This window comes from Saccopteryx bilineata, chromosome 10 (assembly GCF_036850765.1).
Source record: "Saccopteryx bilineata isolate mSacBil1 chromosome 10, mSacBil1_pri_phased_curated, whole genome shotgun sequence".
NCBI classification, from domain to species: Eukaryota; Metazoa; Chordata; class Mammalia; order Chiroptera; family Emballonuridae; genus Saccopteryx; species Saccopteryx bilineata.
In genome coordinates, this window is record NC_089499.1 from 38806719 (window position 1) to 38826157 (window position 19439).

At 49.0% G+C, this 19439-nt stretch overlaps 1 protein-coding gene across 1 annotated transcript in view; it reads left to right on the forward strand.

The window, feature by feature from the left end:
• EPHB1 (EPH receptor B1) overlaps positions 1-16539 on the forward strand; it is a 452216-nt gene extending 435677 nt beyond the window's left edge. The window contains exons 13-16 of the mRNA XM_066245242.1: positions 3337-3486; positions 8907-9100; positions 11305-11460; positions 15109-16539. Coding sequence (XP_066101339.1) covers positions 3337-3486; positions 8907-9100; positions 11305-11460; positions 15109-15217 — 609 coding nt within the window. The 3' untranslated portion in view covers positions 15218-16539. The remainder of the gene's footprint in view (positions 1-3336; positions 3487-8906; positions 9101-11304; positions 11461-15108) is intronic.
• Positions 16540-19439: the final 2900 nt, after the last annotated feature.

Sequence of the window (19439 nt, forward strand, 5' to 3'; positions counted from 1 at the left end):
GCACTTTGCAGTCATATGAATGCGTCAGCCTTCGGCCTTCTGGTCTTCCAGTAGGAGGACCCTCCTCGCCAGCAGAAACCTTGCCTGCTACAGCACCATCCCACGTCCTTTCCTTCCAGCCCTGTCCACGTGGCTGGTCGCCATCCTCTAAATTAATACAAACCCTTTCACATAATTGGAGGCAAGCTAAATAATCACTGTAACTACCTCTGAGCATCCAAAGATGAGGCTGATGGTAGAATATTTCAAAGCTGGGAAGAAAGTTTAAAATTCCAAGGAAGGAAGACACCCGTCCCCTGACTCCGGCCTGCCTTTGGTTCTGCCTCAGAGGTCAGCACCCCCTGCTCTCGTGGCAGAGTGGGGGAGCTGGCCGTGACAAGCTGTCACCTGCCTGTCCAGAGCGGCTCTTCTCGAAGGCTCTGCCACCTGCTGGGTTGGGAGGTGGCAGTGACAGGCCCAGCTCCGTGTTCAGTGAGGCCCAGCAGCGCGAGGTGGCAGGAGGGCTGAGGCGCCCCGCCAGCGAGCCTGGCACGGCCACTTTGCATGCAAGAGGGAGCAGCTCAACAGCTGTCACTGGCAGCCCTGGGGGTATGCTCCAGACTTGGCAGAGAGGACACCTTCAGACGCCCAGATACCCTCTTTGAAATTCAGAAGAACCTCACTTTTGTCCCCCTCGCCCCCTTTCTCTGACACACACATGCACACACACACACACACACACGCATGCATGCATGAGCACGCGCGTGTGATAAACCCTATCTTTTACTCACCGGCCTACAAGGCCAAGTTTTCTCTCTGTCCCTCACTCTCATCTCATATTGGTAAGTTCTCTTTCATCTCTTCCCCTCTTCTTTCTCTTTCCCCCTCCCCACACACTAATTAAACTGCTGCTCTCTCCTACCTCATTTAACCCAGGTATTATAGAGAGCATAGGCCCTGGCCAGTTGCTTCAGTGGATAGAGCTTTGGCCCAGCATGCAGACATCCCGGGTTCAATCCCCGGTCAGGGCACACATGAGAAGTGACCCTCTGCTATTCTTCCCCTCCCTCTCCCTTTTCTCTCTCTCTTCCTCTCCCACAGCCAGTGGCTCAGTTGGTCTGAGTGTCGGCCCCTGGGACTGAGGATGGCTCGGCTGATTCCAGCATCAGCCCCAGACAGGGGTTGCCAGGTGGATCCCGGTCAAGGCGCATGCGGGAGTCGGTCTCTCTCCCCTCCTCTCACTTTAAAAAAACAATAAGGGAGCAGAAAGCCCTCTCCTCTTCTAGGCCAGACACTCTCCAGGTGTGGCAACAACCCTTCCCCTAATGGCGGCATACGCCACGGGGCCCCTGAGCTATTGGGCCCCGGCCTCCAGGCATTTGACAACTCCTGGTTCACTGGATGTATCTTCCACTTTTTTCCCACAGCTGCGGACATCATGTAGATGAAAGCAGTAAATTCATTCCTGTGTGTGCGGGAGGGGGGTGGGGGTGGGTGGGGGTGAGAACAGCGTGTCCTGTCGCTGAGCTGCTCGAGCCTGCTCTCCAGGCATTTGTCATGTTGCTGGTAGCTGGCATTTGAGCTGAGGACATCTCCTACCACAAAAGCCTGCGTGGTGCTCGGGGGAAATCAGGGCTGTCTTCTTTTCAGAAAGCTGGATGCGTGCCTAGGGAGGTCCTGCGATCACCTTTCTCCCTCCCTGACCCTGGGTAGGAGTTCAGATAAAAATATACTGTGCCATTTGCTCCCTTCTCTGTCCTCATGCTCAGATTAACCACTTAGACGTTTTTAAAGGTATTTTAGCTAAAGTCCGACATGTATCTCTCGTTGGTTCGAGCAGATCGTGAGAACAGTCAGAATAAAAATAGCCTCCTTCAGCCAAAGTGCAAGGCGCAGGAGAAGGGTGCAAGGCGAGGGAGCTGCAGGCTTCACGATTATGGAGGCCAGAGCCCGGGCAGCGCCACGGGCCACGGGAGTGAGGCCCTGGCGTCTGCCTGAAGAACTGAATACGAGGAGCAGACTTGTTCTATGATGAGTTTTGGAGGGCAGCCTTGGCACGTGCCCCCTTACCCCTGTAAGTGGCACCAGTGTCCTACAGAGTAAGCCCTGCCCTCTGTTCACAGCCCTTTGGAATCCATGCTTCAGCCATCCCGGCTTCCCGGCCGCTAGCGCCCTCTCCATCACCCCAGCGTCCGCACGTGCTCCTCCGCCTGGACTTCCCTCCTCATCTCACTTTGCCTGATCAACCTCGGACTGAGCGTAGTGAAACGGTAGTGATCGTGCCGAGTGCTCCCCCTGCACCCCAGGCCCTGCCCCAAGCACTGTGGGGATGGTAACCCGCCTAGTCCTCACAACAGCCTGACTGTTGCTGTGATCATCACCCCCTGTTGCCAGTGAGAAACCGAGGCCCAGAGAGGCCAGGTATCTCGCTACCCAGGTAGAATGGGGCACTGCTGGGATCCACACTTGACCAAAGATTCCAGGAAAGTAACTCTCTGCTGGCCACGGTTCATGCTCTTCTCCTGTGTGAAGGCGTCTCCCCTGGTTCTCAAAACACCCTTATCCCTTGTCACTTTCCATCTGGTTAAGAATACATTTTGAATTTCTGGGTTCTTTGTTTTTGGTCTGCTTCTCCATTACCTGTGCAGCCTGAGGGCAGGGCCCCTGGCTGGCTCATCTTCGGAACGTCAGCTTCTCGGGAAGGGCCTGGCACAAAGCACTGCTCCTTGCCTATTTGTTGATGGGGCAAATGAATGAGTGAATGGGTATCATCCTTTAGGCGGCGGCAGACGGAGGGCCAAGCAGAGAGCTAAGTTGGAATTTCAGGGTGGGTTGCAGGGCAAGAAGGAGACATAGGCCTAAGGCAGCTTTCTAAAAACGTGTTCCTCCCCCGCAGGGCAGGGGCGAGGACAGCAGGCATCTACAGACACAGGCCAGGGCTGTCCTTTCATTTTTTATTTTTTGTCTGTTTTGCTTCCTCCTGACCCAAATTGTGTAGCTCATGTAGCCAGTCTCATGTTGTATGGAATTTACTGTTGTGGTATGTTTATGACAGTTACACTCCTCCCACCCAATGATGACATTAGAATAGTATGTAAGGAGTGAGGGGGCAAACAAGGCTTCGGTGCAGCCGTTGCCTCACGTGTGGTGAGAGGCCAGCACAAGCCACACAGATGCTTCTTGAGGCCCCTGGGCTGAGTAGTGGAAGCCTGCCCACGGCCCACGGACTGTCCTGGCTGTCCTAATTCAGGAGATGTGTGTGTGGGGGGAGCAGTGGAAAGATGTGGATGCCGAGTTTATTTCTGCCTATCTTCAACCTGAAACCTGACATTGGGCTGACCAGGCTTCTCCTTCCAGGGAGGGAAGATCCCCGTGAGATGGACGGCTCCAGAGGCCATCGCCTACCGCAAGTTCACGTCAGCCAGTGATGTCTGGAGCTACGGGATTGTCATGTGGGAGGTCATGTCATTTGGAGAGAGACCCTACTGGGATATGTCCAACCAAGATGTGAGTGTCAGTGGCACCTGGTTGCCACAACCATCCAAGGGGTCCTGCAGGGAGCAGCATATCATACCCTCCTGATTGTTCTTAGCTCAGAGCCTCTTCACCTGAACCAGAGGTGTTCAGGTCAGGGGACCCAGGGCACCAGTGCTGGAAATGATCAAAGAGCCCAGCATGTAGATGTGACGACTGTCGCCATAACCTCAATCCCTGTCGTGGTACCCAGGCCGATCTAGGAGACAACGGGCTGGTTCTGAATGGCTGTGGACCATGCATAAATTAGGCCCAAAATAAAGCAAAAGATTCTACTGTGCCTCCGAGTACCCAGCGTGTGTGCTCCTCTCACCATGCGAGGTGGAGGGTCCAGGGACGGCCTCTAGAGCCGCCCTGCCTCTGGGACTCGCACCTCTCAGCTTTAACGAGAGGAATTGGAAAGGGCCCTTTTTTCCTGAGAATATACTTTTCTAGGAGCCTGTGTCACCTATCAGTGAAAGAGGAACTGAGCAAGCTTCCCAAAGCTGGACAGATTCGGACAGGCCTGGGAGGAGAACCCTGTCTGAGTCCAGGCTGCCCTCAAGGGACAAGGGTCGGAAGAAAAGAGATGGGTCATCGGAGATGCTATAAGTAGAGGCATTGAGGGTAGTCCAGATGGGACCCTTGGCTTCATAATTACTAAGAGGTTGGAAACCTTTTGAGAATGATTCACTTTGATAAAGCCCCAAACAAAAGTCCTACCTGGATTTCCACACCGTCTTGGACCTGGGCATGCCTCTGTTCTCTGCTTGCTCTCCCTATCACCTTGGGGTGGGGGACTGTTATTATCTGTCTCAGTTTACAAGCAGCAAAAAAAAAAAAAAAAAAAAAAAAAAAAAAGGGAAAAAAAAGCAGGGCTATTCTCAATTCATTTGTCTGGATGGGGCAGCTAGCCCCGCCGTGGGTACCTACCTCCGTGTGTGGATGGGCTCTGAGGAGTGAGGAGTCTGCCCTCCGCCAGCCCTCTGTCCAGCCAGATTCGGAGCCCTGGCTCAGAAGACTGAGAAGGGTGGTGATCTGGGGGCCCAGAAAGCCTTTTCCAATGAGACAAAAGAGGAGCTGGGTGTTGCTATGACAGTATTCCTCACTCCCATGGGTAGAGTGGCTTCAGCCCAGAGTGGGTGAAGTGGTCGCATCCTAAACCAGGCCCCGATGCCAACCATATGTGGCACCTGGGTCCTCTATTATCTACAATTATCCACGCTTCGCCTCTGCGCCTGTAGCATGTCGAATCAGTAAGCATCGGAATTAATGCCGAGGCTGCTTCACGAAATCAGTTGCACCCTGGTTTCGTCCGTAACGTCAGCTAGATGAATAATAAATCTTAGCCAGAAAAAGCAGACCCATTTTGTCTTTCCCTGAGACTTTAATCCGATTAAGAACAATTCAGCACACATAGAATGGATTATGAAACTGTCTGACAGGCAAGATTTGACATTCAAGATACTCTCAGCAAATGCATTCACCTATGCTGGAAACAAATGGAATTTCTGATATTAGACTTCCCGAATTTCCAAATCAGTTATTCAACAAACACTCATTGTATGCTGTGACAAAGCCCTGTGCTTCCTGGTTCTATTCATGGGGGTTTACAGTCCAGCAGCACATACATAGGGTTGTGGGACGTTTGGGTGAGAGAAGGCTTCCCAGATACTTGACGCTTGAGCTGGGCCTCAAAGGGAATAGGAACATCTGCAAAGTAACACTTTATTCTAATTTTGTTGTAGTTCTTCAAATAAAGACCCCCGAGCAGTGTCCCAAGTGCCATCTGCCCTCGATGGAAGGGGGGAGGTGACTTTTGCCCATTCAGAAATCGTCTTAGGACCCAGCCTGCGAGGGAGCCGGGAGGGGCTTCCAGCTGCTTGGCTGCAGCCCCACTCATCAGAAACTGCTGGGGTGGTGGCAGGAACGGGTTTTACAGATGACAATTGAAGGGCTTTAAGAAAGAGAATTGCAGAGGCAAGTCGGAGTGCTGGTAATTGGGCTTCCAGAGCCCAGGAAGGTCTTTGAACATGTACAGAGAGTTTGTCAGCCAGAGAGAGAACTTGGAAGTTCTGCTGCTTGGATCTGATTGACAGAGATAATGAGAGTGGCAGTGTCTGTGGAGAGGAGCTGCTATTTTATTGAAACATCAGAGCTGAACTTAACCCCCTCTGCCCTGGTTTCTCCACGGCTGTGAGCTCCTCCACTTCACTCTCCAGGTACCGCCTGCTGCCCCGCTCACTAATGGGAAATGCATGTGGGGAGGTGGTCTGGATCCTCCTCTGAGGACGCCAGGGCAAGGGGGAGGGCTCTGATCATTTCCCAGAAGAGTGCCAGTCACTTCCTCAGGTGCCCAAGGTACCTGCGGTCAGACCACATGCTCCTGTCGCCACCCAGCCCCCATACGTGCCATCTCTGAGTATAGCTATGCAAACAAAGGCAGCCCCTTGTCCGATCCTGCCCCTGCCCCTTTAGGCCCCAGGGCATTGGCTTACACTGACCTTCAGGATGAACCAAACAGTCACTGCAGACCATTCAAAATGAGTCAGCAACCTGCTCAGGTGACAGTTGTTTCGACAGGTTCTCTCATGGCCCACAACCTCACTCTCACCTTCCCTCTAGCAAGGCAGCCCAAACAGAGGAAATGTAAAAACACACACCAGGACAGTCTTCCAAAAACTCCAGTGAGGTGGCCTGCAGAGGAGCCAGGGGAAACCAGCTAAGCTGCGTTCAGTGTGCAGCTCACGGGCGGAAGCATCCATGCTGCATGGGGCCCCCGGTCTCAGTGCTCTGCCGGGAGTGCGTGGCCAGCTGGGTCCGGACTCCAGTGCCCCTTCCTGTTAAAGGCAGATGGGAGAGTCATCTTGTCAGTGGGGCTCTGGCATCAAGTAATTGGAGAAGAGATGCCAGCAGTTTAAGGCAACATGAGTTGCTCTGGCCTGGAAGACTGCCCGCCCTGTGAGAAGTTGAATTTGGACACTAACTCCTCCTGCTGGCCCCAGCTAGCTTGTCCTTAGGCAACCCAGAAAAAGCCTGTGGGTCCCTTCAATGGGTAATCCTGCTTGCCTTTACAGTAAGTAGGGACTCTGCCACGGTCCTTTGATCTGGCTGCCTGGACGGAGCTGGGAAAGGGCCCTGGTTTTGAAACCAGGCTGATGGGAAGCTGCCCATAGGTTCATCCTCATAGATTACTTGGTTTAGACCAATGCCCCTTTTCCTGCTAGGAGGACCTTCTACAGCTCTCGGGCTGAGATTACAATAGCAACCCCACTGTGGCATAGGGAAAGTGGGCTTCGGGACATTCAGAACGTAAAACCAGTCACTGCTGGGATTTATTCCCAGCCCTGTCAGTTACCAGCTGTGCACCCTCAAGCAGGTCACGTCACTGTTCCTCCCTCCTTTTCCTCATGGGGACAATAGGGCTAAGATGCCCTCCTAAGAGGATAACAGGTAGTTCAATTGACAACAGTTTGGCAGGGAGAAAAGTTAATTGGTGGTGCAACATATTATTCAAATGTTTCTACAAAAATAAAAAGGGAATGTTTCCAGTCACTGATTTTTATGAAGTGATAATACTGGTATCGTTTGTATGCTTGTTTGTTTTTCTGTCACATTGAACAGAAGGAATAATACCCCTTGATTATGTCTAATAACTTCAAGGTATCATACTATCTCATGCCCCATCTCATATCTCATACCACTGGGCACAGAATTTGTAAAAATATCAACTGATTGACATTATTCATTTTCTGACCAATTCACAAAGTAAAAGGAAAAAAAAAACAACCTACAGGTATAATCAGTTGAAATGAATCTGACATTTTTCAAAGTAGAGACAAAAACACCTGAAAATTCCGGAACTCCAAATGATTTTTTTTGTTGCTTAAGGTGCTTTAACCGATTATTTTACTATAAAATCAATGCATAATTATTACAGAAAATAAATTTACAAACAAGCAAAAAGAAAAATATAAAGAGCATTCACGTTGCTACCTGCCTGCAGGCAACCCCCTTTAACTCTGTTCTGTGTATCTTTCCAAGGTCTTTTCTATGTGTGCATCTAATTGTTTTTAACTTTGTTTTGATTTTTGTTTGTTGTAAAAGCAGTATTATACCATACCTGCAGTTATGCAGCCTGCTCTTTTGCCTAATATTATAATTCGAGTATATTTCTATTTCAATAGGTACATTTTTGTAACATCGTTTTAAGGCCTACAATGTATTCCAGTCTTTTTATTGTGTTATGAGTATACCATGATATAGTTGTATGCTTATAACTGCGTCACTTACAATTTTTTTCTACTATAAAAAGCATTGAGCAGGCATAAGTGATGTAAATGAATTGGAAATTAAGAAATAAAAGGGGGAATATAGGCTCTAGCCAGTGGCTCAGTGAATAGAGTGTTGGCCTGGTGTATAGATGTCTCGGGTTTGATTCCCAGTCAGGACACACAGAAGTGACCATATGCTTCTCTCACTCCTCCATCACCACCTTCTCTCCTCCTTTTCCTCCTGTAACCAGTGGCTCTGTTAGTTCAAGCATGACACCAGCACTAAGGATGGCTCCACTGGAGCTCATCAGCCTCAGGCACTAAAAATAGCTTGGTACTTGAGCATCAGCCCCTGATGGGGTTGCCAGGTAGATCCTGGTCAGGCACATGCAGAAGTCTGCCTATCTTCCCACTTCTTACCATAAAAAAAAAAAAGGAAAAATAAAGTGAAAACCACAGCAATCTGGAAAACAGACAAAAGTACGGGAAGATCCTAAAATCTTTGTATCTCCTGGAGTCTGCAAAATTACCAAAACCTGATTGGAGATACTGATTGGAGATCACCTTGTTGTTTTGGCCATTTTCATTGTGCTGAACCAGTTTGTTTACCCGAAGTTATCTTCGACCCCATTCCTGCTGCTGCCTCATGAAGATTAAGGCAGAAATGCCTGGGAAGCACCAGAAAGTCCCTAGCAGGGAGTGGGCTCATCAAGTGCTCATTCCTCCCCTCCATTTCTTTCCTTAGCAGTGACAGGAAGAGGCCACCAGAGACTTTGGAAGGTTTACAAGGTTTCATGGGTGCCATTGTTTCATCTGCCCCGGCACCACCAGCTGCCAGGAAGGCCGACTTGAGTCAATGTCCTCTTAGAGGATGAGCTCTCACTACTCACTGGCGCATTCATCAATAAACAATTACAGAGGTCTAGAGTGTGTCTGGCCAGTACCGGTGCTGGGGACACAAAGGACCAATAATAAGATGTGGTCCCAGCTTTGTAGGAGACCACAATCTAGGGAAAGAAACCCTGAGCACAGAATGAGGGCACCTGGCTCAGGGAGGCTCCATTCTGGGGGATTAATTCATGAATGACTGGCTGATGGTCTGTCACTCAGTCACACGTGTTCCCATGTATGTCACTGCAGGTCATCAATGCCATTGAGCAGGACTACCGGCTGCCCCCTCCCATGGACTGCCCAGCTGCTCTACACCAGCTCATGCTGGACTGTTGGCAGAAGGACCGTAACAGCCGGCCCCGCTTTGCTGAGATTGTCAACACGCTGGACAAGATGATTCGGAACCCGGCAAGTCTCAAGACTGTGGCAACCATCACCGCCGTGTGAGTCTAGTGGTTTCTAGGTGTGGGTGGTCTCATAGTCAGATGCAAGACCAATGCCAAGACTGCTAGCCTTTTGGTCCGTTAAGAGCAAGGGGCAGGTGACTGAGCTTATCTACTAACGGAAGAAGTTCCAAGAGTCTTCTTCTCCTTTTTTTCTTGGTTCTCTCTAAAATATTTCCTGACTCCAGCATGGGCTGTAGACAGATGTTAAGAACCCTGTCTGGGTCTCTACCTCCCAGACAGACTGGACATTGGGATCTCTAATAGTTGAGTGTATTTGATCTTATTGGTATGAGGCCTCACTTCTGGGCAACCTTGTTTCCAGAAGGCACCATTTTTGTTAACCACACCTATCTGCTAGGCAGGTAGAACTGCAGACTTGGATCCTTGACCAACCTATTAGCAGGTAAAGTCCCTGATTGCTGGAGGAAAAGAAATACAAAGCAATTTGATTTGTTATGAGGAAATGAACAGAACAACTGTCGACTACTGTCAGCAACTGTCAGTTGTACATTTGCAGTGTTAACTCTTCTGTTATTCATCCTTTTAACCAAAAGGTGCATGTGTGCTAAGCACTGTGCCCATTTATGGCACAACAGAATGAACAATATAGATATGGCCCCTGCCCTTATGGAGCTTTGAATCATTTAGGGACAGCAACCATTAAGCAGAGGATCACCCAAAGATAGCCAGTGTGGCAGGGAGGTGTATGATGTTTGGAGAACGTAGACCTTCTGTTGTCATGGAGGCACCCTTGATGAGAGCTGAAGGGAGAGAGTTCACTAACGGAGTGAAAGGAAGATGGGATTAGAGGGGCAAGGGCTCCAGGCCTAGGAGACAGCTGGCATGGTTTCCTGGGGCCATGCCAGCAGAGGCCTGAGAGTGGAAAGGACAGGGCCAGGCTGTTGGGAGTTTGTGAGGGGACTGGGCGGTGGCTGAGGCTGACAAGGTGGGCAAGGGTCAGATACTCAGAACCTTCAGGCCTCATTAAGAATTCTGGGCTTGATCTTCAGAGCAATGGGCACCCACTGAAGGGTCTGACATGAAGCAGTGTCAGGTGAGGACTATTGACACGATCACATCTGCATTTGTAAAAGAGCACCAGGCAACAGTGTGGAACGTAGGTTGGGGGGAACCAGCACTCATGAAGAAAGACAGGTAGGAGTGCATGGTGGTAATCATAACAGAGAAGACAGGGTCTTAAGTCAGGTGGATGATACGGAGGAGTCTGAGTGATTTTGAAGGTCAAATCTTTACAAGCTGGTGAAGGATCAGTAATGGGTGCTGAGGGTGAGGGAGATGTCAAGATGGCACCCTGGTTTTGGGGTTGCGGGCAAGGGTGTTTGCTCTGAGAATTTGCCAGAGAAGATCAAAATGACTGCTCTGTTCCATTTATTTTGATTAGCTGAGGATGGAATCAGGGAAAAAAAAGTGTTACCAATACATTTGGGGAGGATTCAGTGAACTGTATAGTTTTTTTGTTTGTTTTATTAAGTGAGAAGTGGGGAGGCAGAGAGACTCCTGCATACAGCCCGAACCAGGATCCACCCAGCAAGCCTCTATGGGGCAATGCTCTGCCCATCTTGGGCTGCTGCACCATTGCTCAGCAACCGAGCCATTTTAGCGCCTATGGAGCCATCCTCAGTGCCCAGGGCCAACTTACTCAAACTGAGCCATGGGTGCAGGAAGGGAAGAGAGAGACAGAGGAGAGAGTGAGAGAAAGAGAGAGAGAGAGAGAGAGAGAGAGAGAGAGAGAGAGAGAGAGAGAAGGGGGTGGGGTGGAGAGCAGCTGGTCACTTCTCCTGTGTGCCCTGACTGGCAGTCGAACCTAGGGCTTCCACATGCTGGACCGATGCTCTACTACTGAACAAACCGGCCAGGGTGAACTGAATAGTTTTAAAAGCTCTTAGATTTCAGTGTATAAAGGAGTCATGGGGCTTTAAACTGTATGCTGGTTAATCAGTCTGTCTGAGCTGACTGACATGTGACAGTGCCCAAAGGCAGAGGGACTGGCCACCTGGCCCCGGGAAACCATGCCAGCTACCAACTCAGGATTCTGTAAAGAAGGAAAGATGAGCACAGGCTCCACTGTCAGCCTCCCCCTGCCAGGGATATGACTCTCCATGAAGTCTGTCGTCACCCAGAGCGTGGCTCTCTGCATACTGCTGCAGCGGTGGGGTCACCTGCTCCTCTCTGTCTCGCAGGCCTTCCCAGCCCCTCCTAGACCGCTCCATCCCAGACTTCACGGCCTTTACCACCGTGGATGACTGGCTCAGTGCCATCAAAATGGTTCAGTACAGGGACAGCTTCCTCACCGCCGGCTTCACCTCCCTCCAGCTGGTCACCCAGATGACATCAGAGTAAGTGATGGGAATCGTCTCTGTCCAGCCTGTGGGTGGGGGCGGGGGAAGACAAAGACTCCTTCCCTGCCATTGCCCATGGCCTCGGCCCCAAATCTCCACCTCTGTATGGAACAGGCCTGCTGGGGAAGCGCCGTGGAGAGATGGAGGGGAGGATGGTGGTGGTGTGGGAGGATGAGGTTGTTTCGAGCCCCAAATGAGAGTCAGCCAGTCATAGCCATATGTCATTTGCCTAATCACCGAGAGTCGCTCCTCCATTTAAGTTTTTAAACTCAGCCCATCAAAGGGAGCACCCAGATGGAAAGAACACAGCCAGCCAGCACTTTAAACAACATAGCGGGCGGAGGCATTGCACTGACTCAGCAGCAGTTTCAGATGTTGGGGAGCTTGCGTTTGTACCCACATAGCACGTGTAAATTAGTATCCATTTCCATCCCCCTCGGATTATTTACCAGTCTGCAGTCTCCACAGGACTATGGAAGAATACACAAACTAAAATTATTTGCATACAATGAGAGCCAGGAAAGGTCTTCAAGAGCCATGTAGTCCAGCATTTCCCCAGGAGTGTTCTGAGGTGCACCTGCTCTGGGAAATGTTAATAGGTTCTCCTGGGGAAAAAGGTACCCCAGTCAAATAAGTGGGGGAAATGCTGTGCGTTTTTTCACTCTCTGGGAGATTCATGATGTGTGTTAGCATTGTAAAGGCTGTGTGAAATCTTGAAATAAACCCATTTAGAATTATGAAGTACTGTGGAGCCTTATTTTTGAGAGGCAGGGTTTGTGGAACTGTAGTTTGGGAAATATTTATCTAGTTACACCCTTTTCATTCAATGGATTTAGAAAGTAGGAAAGTAGGTGAAGTTAGTTCCTGAAGATTCTGGCTCGTGATTGGCAAACCGGGGCTGAAGCCTTCGCCTGCCTTCCTGCCCGCCAGCTCCACACCCTTCTCCCCATCCACGCCATGGCCACTGCAGTGCCCAAACTTTACTGCAGACCAGGATCAACCAGGGATCTTTAAACATATTGATGCCTGATTCCCATGCTTGAAATTCTGATTTAATTGGTTTTTAGTGAGACTTGGGTTTTAGGATTTTAAAAACTACCCAGGAGATATATAATGCAGCCAAGTTTGGGAAGCACTGAACTAAAGTTGGTCTAAAGTTGGTCAAATGTTGAATACACACACAAATGCACACACATGCACACACACGCACCCATGTGCACCGCCCTCCCCCAGAGGGGACCTCATTGGCTTCCTAGGCTAAACGTGTACTGATATCACCAGGATTGGTGGCCTGTAACACACTTTCCATGGTAGAGGATCAATCAGTCCACAAGCAGTTGACAAACATTTATTGATCAGGGACAGTAGTAGATATGGGGCTTCCCTCCTGGGATGGGCCGGTTGCTGAGTCCCAAGGGAGGGGTGGTCACCCACCCCCAGCAATTAAGACCCAGAGGGACGGCTTTTTGACACCTGGCCTTGGTCCCCAACTCCTGCTTTGGAGTCCATCTTCTTGGAGTCCAGCTCCACCCCTCTGAGGTCCGTTCTTGCCAGAAATGACAGCACCTCCACTTCCTCAAGGGAGATGACATGAATGTGCATCTAATCTTGGGTCCACTAAACTTCAGACTTTATTTCTCTTAAATCTAGGTTCATTTCCTGGTGATGCTTAAAAGAGATAGTCCCTGACATTATGAATTATTGTGAGACACCAAAAAATAAAAAAAGAAGCATTTACTAGTGGAAAATGAGCTTCCCCATCTTGCCACATTAATATGGATGTCTTAGATGATTGGGGGCCTGGGTGCAGGGACAGAAGTGGGTGTTCATGAAAATGAGGCTATTTTCTGCTTCTCCACTGTGTTCTGGCTGAGTATGGGGGCCATTGTCACCTGATCCCCCACAAATAGAAGGAATCCAGGGGAATAATTCCCTGCGTCCAGGAATAGCCATGTGAAAAAAGAACAAAGGAAAATGAAACTAAAAATTAAGGAATTTAGTTCAAAGTAAAAAAAAATATCCACATACTATTACAGCAATTCAATTTATTTCTGAAAGATAAAAGATGAAAAAAGGACATGAGCAACTGAATAAGTAAAATAGATTGTGGGACAATTTGTGAATTTGAAATTCAAGTATGCCTCTCAAAAAAGTGTTTGCTAAAAAGACGTGGCCAACTTAACAATCTAAACCAGCTGCAGCCTGTGGGGGCCTGACTGCCAGCAGCAGGGAGAGCATCGGGAAAGCGATGGCATCGTGGATGGAGAGCCAGCACAGGGTCTTCCTAAGGGTCTGGCCGCAGTGCACAAAGCGATCTTCTGTGTGTGCTGGGGACCAGGGCTTTGAGGGGAGCACAGTTAGGAACTTAGAAGAGTTTGAGAGCAGCCCTGCAGGATGGCTGAGAGCCCAGTAGTCTTGAATTTGAACCACAGCACCCCCACTGCATCCCCACTGAGTGGTCTAGAGCAAGTTGCTTAACTTCTCTGGGCCATATTTGCCTTCTCTGTAAAAATGCAGATAATAGCCTGACCTGTGGTGGCGCAGTGGATAAAGCATTGACTTGGAATGCTGAGGTTGCCGGTTCAAAACCCTAGGCTTGCCTGGTCAAGGCACATACAACAAGCAATCAATGAAAAACTAAAGTGAAGCAACTATGACTTGATGCTTCTTGTTCTCTCCTCTCCTCTCTCTGTAAAATCAATAAATAAAATTAACAGAAAATTCATATAATAATAGTGCTCATTTCATTGGTGTTGAGAGGTACATGGAACAGCAAATGCTAAGCACTTGGCCTATTGCCTATTTCCTTGCCTACAGGATGCACACAAGAAATGATTGCTGTTAAATTAATAACATTGAATTTGAATGGTTGGTCAATTTTTACAGACTGCTTCCATGGGTATAAATGAGATTGTGTATGGTACATGAACAATATTCAAGCAATGTCATTTATTATTATTATTATTATTATTAATTATTATTATTATTATTAACTAAGGAAAGGAGTGTGGGTCTCCCCAAAGTCAAAAATAAGCCACGAACTTGTTCATATTAAGACTCAGCTCCAAGATGAATCTAAACCAAACCCCTATCCTAAACATCGTCCTTGGATTCCTGCTTAGGCAGATATTTGAAAGTTATTTTGAGATCACCCTTCTTAAAATTTCATGATATTAAAATTCACACAGAGGCGGAAAATGGAAACTCAAGGGAAACACATCAGAAACTCAAGCGAGCCCCACGTCTTTTCAATCACAGTGGGTGATGACTAATTTAGGCAGAAAACCACCGAATCACTGAAGCCCCATACAGTGTGTGCTTGGGGTGTTAAAAAGAAAAAAAAAAAGGCAGAGGAAAAGTTCTAGTTCACCTAGGGTCATGCACAGAATGAAGGGGTTGCTCCAGAACCTTCCAGGATTGTCTAAGTTGGAGAGGACATTTGGAGACAAGGGCTACTGCATAGATAAAATGAGGTTGAACATCTGGGGCATTCCTACCTAGGAAATATCTAGGTAGGCATTTGCCAAATACTCTTAAACTTGGGATCCTTGGATTTTCCAACACTTTTATTTGCCTTCTATGATGAGTTTTGATCCCTGAAAAGCTGCCCTAACATGCCTTCCTCTGTGGCTTTTTCCCTCCTAGAGACCTCCTGAGAATAGGGATCACCCTGGCAGGCCATCAGAAGAAAATCCTGAACAGCATTCATTCTATGAGGGTCCAGATGAGTCAGTCACCAACGGCAATGGCATGAGAACTTCATTTTCTGGGGGAAGGAGAGGAAGGAAAAGGACAAGACTCAAGGGGGAACCGGAGGTTGAACCCTGTGGAATGTTCTGGAGAGACTGGCTTCTCCGCTGAGAAATGCATCACATTGGTGAAGAATAGACTGGACCTGCTGCTCACAGTCAACCTTCATTTCTCAGTGACAGAAGCCTGTTTAAGATGCCGTGGGAACACAGATAGCTAATAATAAAAAGACAAATAGGTGATGTTCGATGGAAGTGAAGACACAACAGTATGCGTCGGGGTTTCAAGAGTAAGCTCGCTCCCCCTCCGTGGCCTGGAGTCATCTGTCCACAGGAAGGAAGGAAGGAAAGGAGGTGGAGGGAAGAAACAGCCGCCTTCCATTTGCTCCCTCACCAATGACATTCTTTTCTTTTCTCCTTCTGTACTCCTCCCCAAGAGTCCTCTCCCCTCTCCCACATCCATTTCCCTTTGCTCACGACTCATGTAGGGAAGTTTCTTCAAACAAACCCCAGCTCCTGAGTCTCCAGATGTCGTTCTGTCAGTTGCCAAAGGACTTCGCTGACCACTGCATGGGGGATCCGACCAATTCAATTAATGTCTTCATATTGAAGAAGAGATGTACCTTCAATTGAAAACCTTGTTTTTCTTTTGTTTGCATTTTCTGCAAAACGGAAAAAAGAAACCACAAATTGGGGGGGCGGAGGGGGTAGAAAAACCTGTTTCCGTGTGCGAGAGCTCGCATATGTACGTCTGCGTTATAAGATGACTGTGCTTGTTCATAATAGATGCAAACAAGAAAGAAAGATCTGGGAGGGGGAGGGCTTGGCCCCGGGAAATTCAAGAGGGCCAATAACAAGCTGTTGGTTTGGTTTTCTGTTTGGCCCAGTTGGCCTAGTGGCTCAATGGGGAGAAAGGGTAGGGAGAAAAATAAAATGAAATGGGGGGAAAACTCTTAAGAGCTTGCAAATTCAGACAGGAAACAGGTGAGTGGTTTGAATTGAATGCAGTGTGGGCCATTCTAGAATGATACTGACTGATTAATTATTCTTGGTAACATCTGAAGAGAAGGCGAAGAAAAGTGTTTCTGGAGAATGTTCTTTCACATGCTGGAATCTGCCATTCAAGAGGTGGCAAGGGAGAATTCTTCTGACCTTATCCGTGGACTGGCTTAAGCCCCGTGGCATCCGAGGAACGTTTCAAGTGTGTCTGTGTCTCTCTGCATTCCTTCTTGTACCTCATTGTTTGATTCACTTTTGTAAATTCCGCTTAACATTTAAATATTTTTAATTTCTCCTTTTACCTTAATCTCCTTGCTAATTTTATCTGTCTAATTAAAAAGAGCAGAAGCATGTCTGGGTTTACATAGAACGGTGTCCGAGTGTGTGTTCCTGGACCCCACTGGGTCTGTGTCCGAGTTACTGGGGAACCCTTTATACCAACGTCCTTCTTGCCTGTGATGGCAGGGAGGTACACATCCGGCCCCTGTGACGCCTGAGAAGCAGAATGTAGTAGTCAGTCGCTCTCACTGATGCGACCCAAAGGAAGAACCAATAAATATGAGGCTCTGAAGCCTCAGATGTGCAGCTTTGAGACGTCACTCTCAAATACACATAAACAATCACCAATAATACACAATTAGCCCTGATTTCGATTCACATATTGCATTTGGGAAGTTTGCATCCGGGTCAATTTAGTAAGAGCCCCTGAGGATTATCGTGGTGGATCTGTGTACGTGCGTTTGGAGGGGAGGGTGTGAGGCAGTACAAGGAGCTACAGTTCTTAAGTAGCTTACTGAATGCATACTTAGGCCAGGTGAGCCTTTTCCCCAGGCCTAGGTAACTTTGTACTTGGAGAGGTGCTTACCTTCTGAAGCCTCTTCAAAGAGGCTCGCAGGCCTAGGGGGAAGCTCCAAAGCAGCGGAGCCCTGTCTTAAAGCATCACCCTTGTGCTGAACCCCTGGGGGACAGCAGGAGAAGGTCAGAACTGTCTTGGTAGATTCACATATGGTTGCAAGGGGCCCCACTCCAGCCACAGAGTGGGTAGGAAAGAAAATTTCCCCTAACTAATAACTTACCAATTCCATGCACTGTTTGCTAATTACCCCAAAGACCTCAATCCGTGAAGTGTCTTACAAGCCTAGGCAATTCTGCTAATCTACTCTCAATTTTCCACAGGAATGAATTTTAATTTGTCATCAAATTACTCAGACAGCATCCTCAACCCGAAATCCTCACTGAGCCTCCACCAATGCCAGCCCATGAAAATTCCAGCTGCAGAAAAAGCAAAGTCAAGGTGAAGGTTATGCCATACCATTTGGCTTGGTTTTACCTTAAGACCCCCAGAGAGAGAGAGAACCCAAAGTGCACGAGGGAAAAGCATGAAGGGTCAGCAGAGCCAAGGCCGGGACCACCAAGCCTCGTTCTCAGTGGGAGGGGCATGACAAAGCTCTTGACACACCCTCAACCTCCACAGATGCCCCGTGTGGCTTCACAGGCCAGGCTTCCCCACCCCCACCCCCCACAAGGTCTCTCGTGACCGGGACAGCATGCCTCCCCTTGGTGGCAGGGAGCCAGTCGGTCCCCTGTCTGAGCCTTCGTTTCCTCGTGTGTATACTCAGATAGTGATAACCGCCTTTGATGGAGACTAACATTGCTGAGCAGGTCTCTATGCTAGGTGTGGTCTGAGTCCTTTACATGTATTAACTCTCTTCCTCACCATTATTTTGTGAAGTCCTACCAGATACTGTATTGTCCCCAATTCTCAGATGAGAAAACTGAGCAACAAAGACTTTGCCTAGATAAAACAGTGGTAGAGTGAGGTTTTGACTCAGGTGATCTGACTCCATGCTCCCAGCCACCATCCTAGTGGGGCTCACGGTTGACCATGCATCAGCATCACCTGGAGGGTGTGTTGAGACACAGGTCATGGGACCCTGTGTTCAGGTGTTCTGAGTCAGCTGATGGGGAGTGGAAACCAAGCATCTGTGCTTCTTGCAAGCTGGCAGGTGGTGCTGATGCTGCTGGTCCAGAGACCACACCTGGAGATATGCTGCAGGACACTCACCTAGCTTCCTGCTGTAGGTGATGATAGATAGAAAGCCCCGGACTAAGAGTGACAGTCACTGGGGTGCTCAAACTCACCAGGAAGAGGGCAGTGAACCCTTCTGGGCATGCACAGAGGCATCTATTCTCACTGACGTTAGGACCAGGGGACTTGACTTACACCTTCAAAACAACTCCCTGGGGAGAAGGCTTACTGGCCGCCAGTCCCCAATCTTCCAAATTCCAGTGTGACCTGCTACGTTCTTTTCTGGCAGAGGACTAGTTCTAATTCAGATTCTGTCTTAAAAATCCTCTTGGCATGGTGGTCAGGGGCCTCCAGCCCTGGGAGCCAGGCTAAGGCGATGTGCAGCCCGGGGGAAGGCTCACAGAGAGAAGGCCTCTGCCAGGCATACTGGCACCCACCGAGAGTCAAGTGGGTGGACAGTGCAGAGGAGACATTGGGAGATGGTTGATTAATGTCCCTGGGTCAGGGGGAGTGGGAATGGAGGCTCTCTGTGGGAAGGCCTTGGAGATGATGACCCACCTCTCTGTGCCCTCCCCACCCTGATACTCGAAGATAGGAATGGAACGTAAAGCAGCTGTGTCTACAGAGCAGGTGTACACCGTGTCATCCGGAGATCACCGAAGCTCCCCAATGTCAACCAGGCACACATAATACTGCAATGATATGCCTCCTCTACCTGCCACCACTCTCTCCCCTCTCCCCAGAGTTCCGTGTGCAGCTAGGTCACTGAACTTGCACTGAGGTCCCTCGGGTAACTGAAACCAAGTGAGGACTAAAAACGAGCCCTGACTTGGAAGGACTCAGGAGGAGAACTTCAGAAATACCGGGGACAGGAAGAGTGAGAGAGACATCAGCAGGAGGGTGACAGTCTGCACAGTATTAGTTAAAAACAAGAGTCCAACAGCTTCATTTTGTTCTGAGAAGGTCTTTGTGGGCTAGTCTGGGAACCTCATTATCATTTCAGAAATGATAATGACTCTGCCACCCACTGACTAAGAGCATGATTACATCCCTGGCATGTGAAACAAGGGAGAAGAGCAGCCATGATGGGGAACCAGCAGCCAGTGGGTGACATCCAGTGTTCTCGATCACCAGGACGAAGGCTCAGACGAGCTTCACTTGAGATTCATGTCAGAGTGAGCTCAGCTCTCGCTGTGATG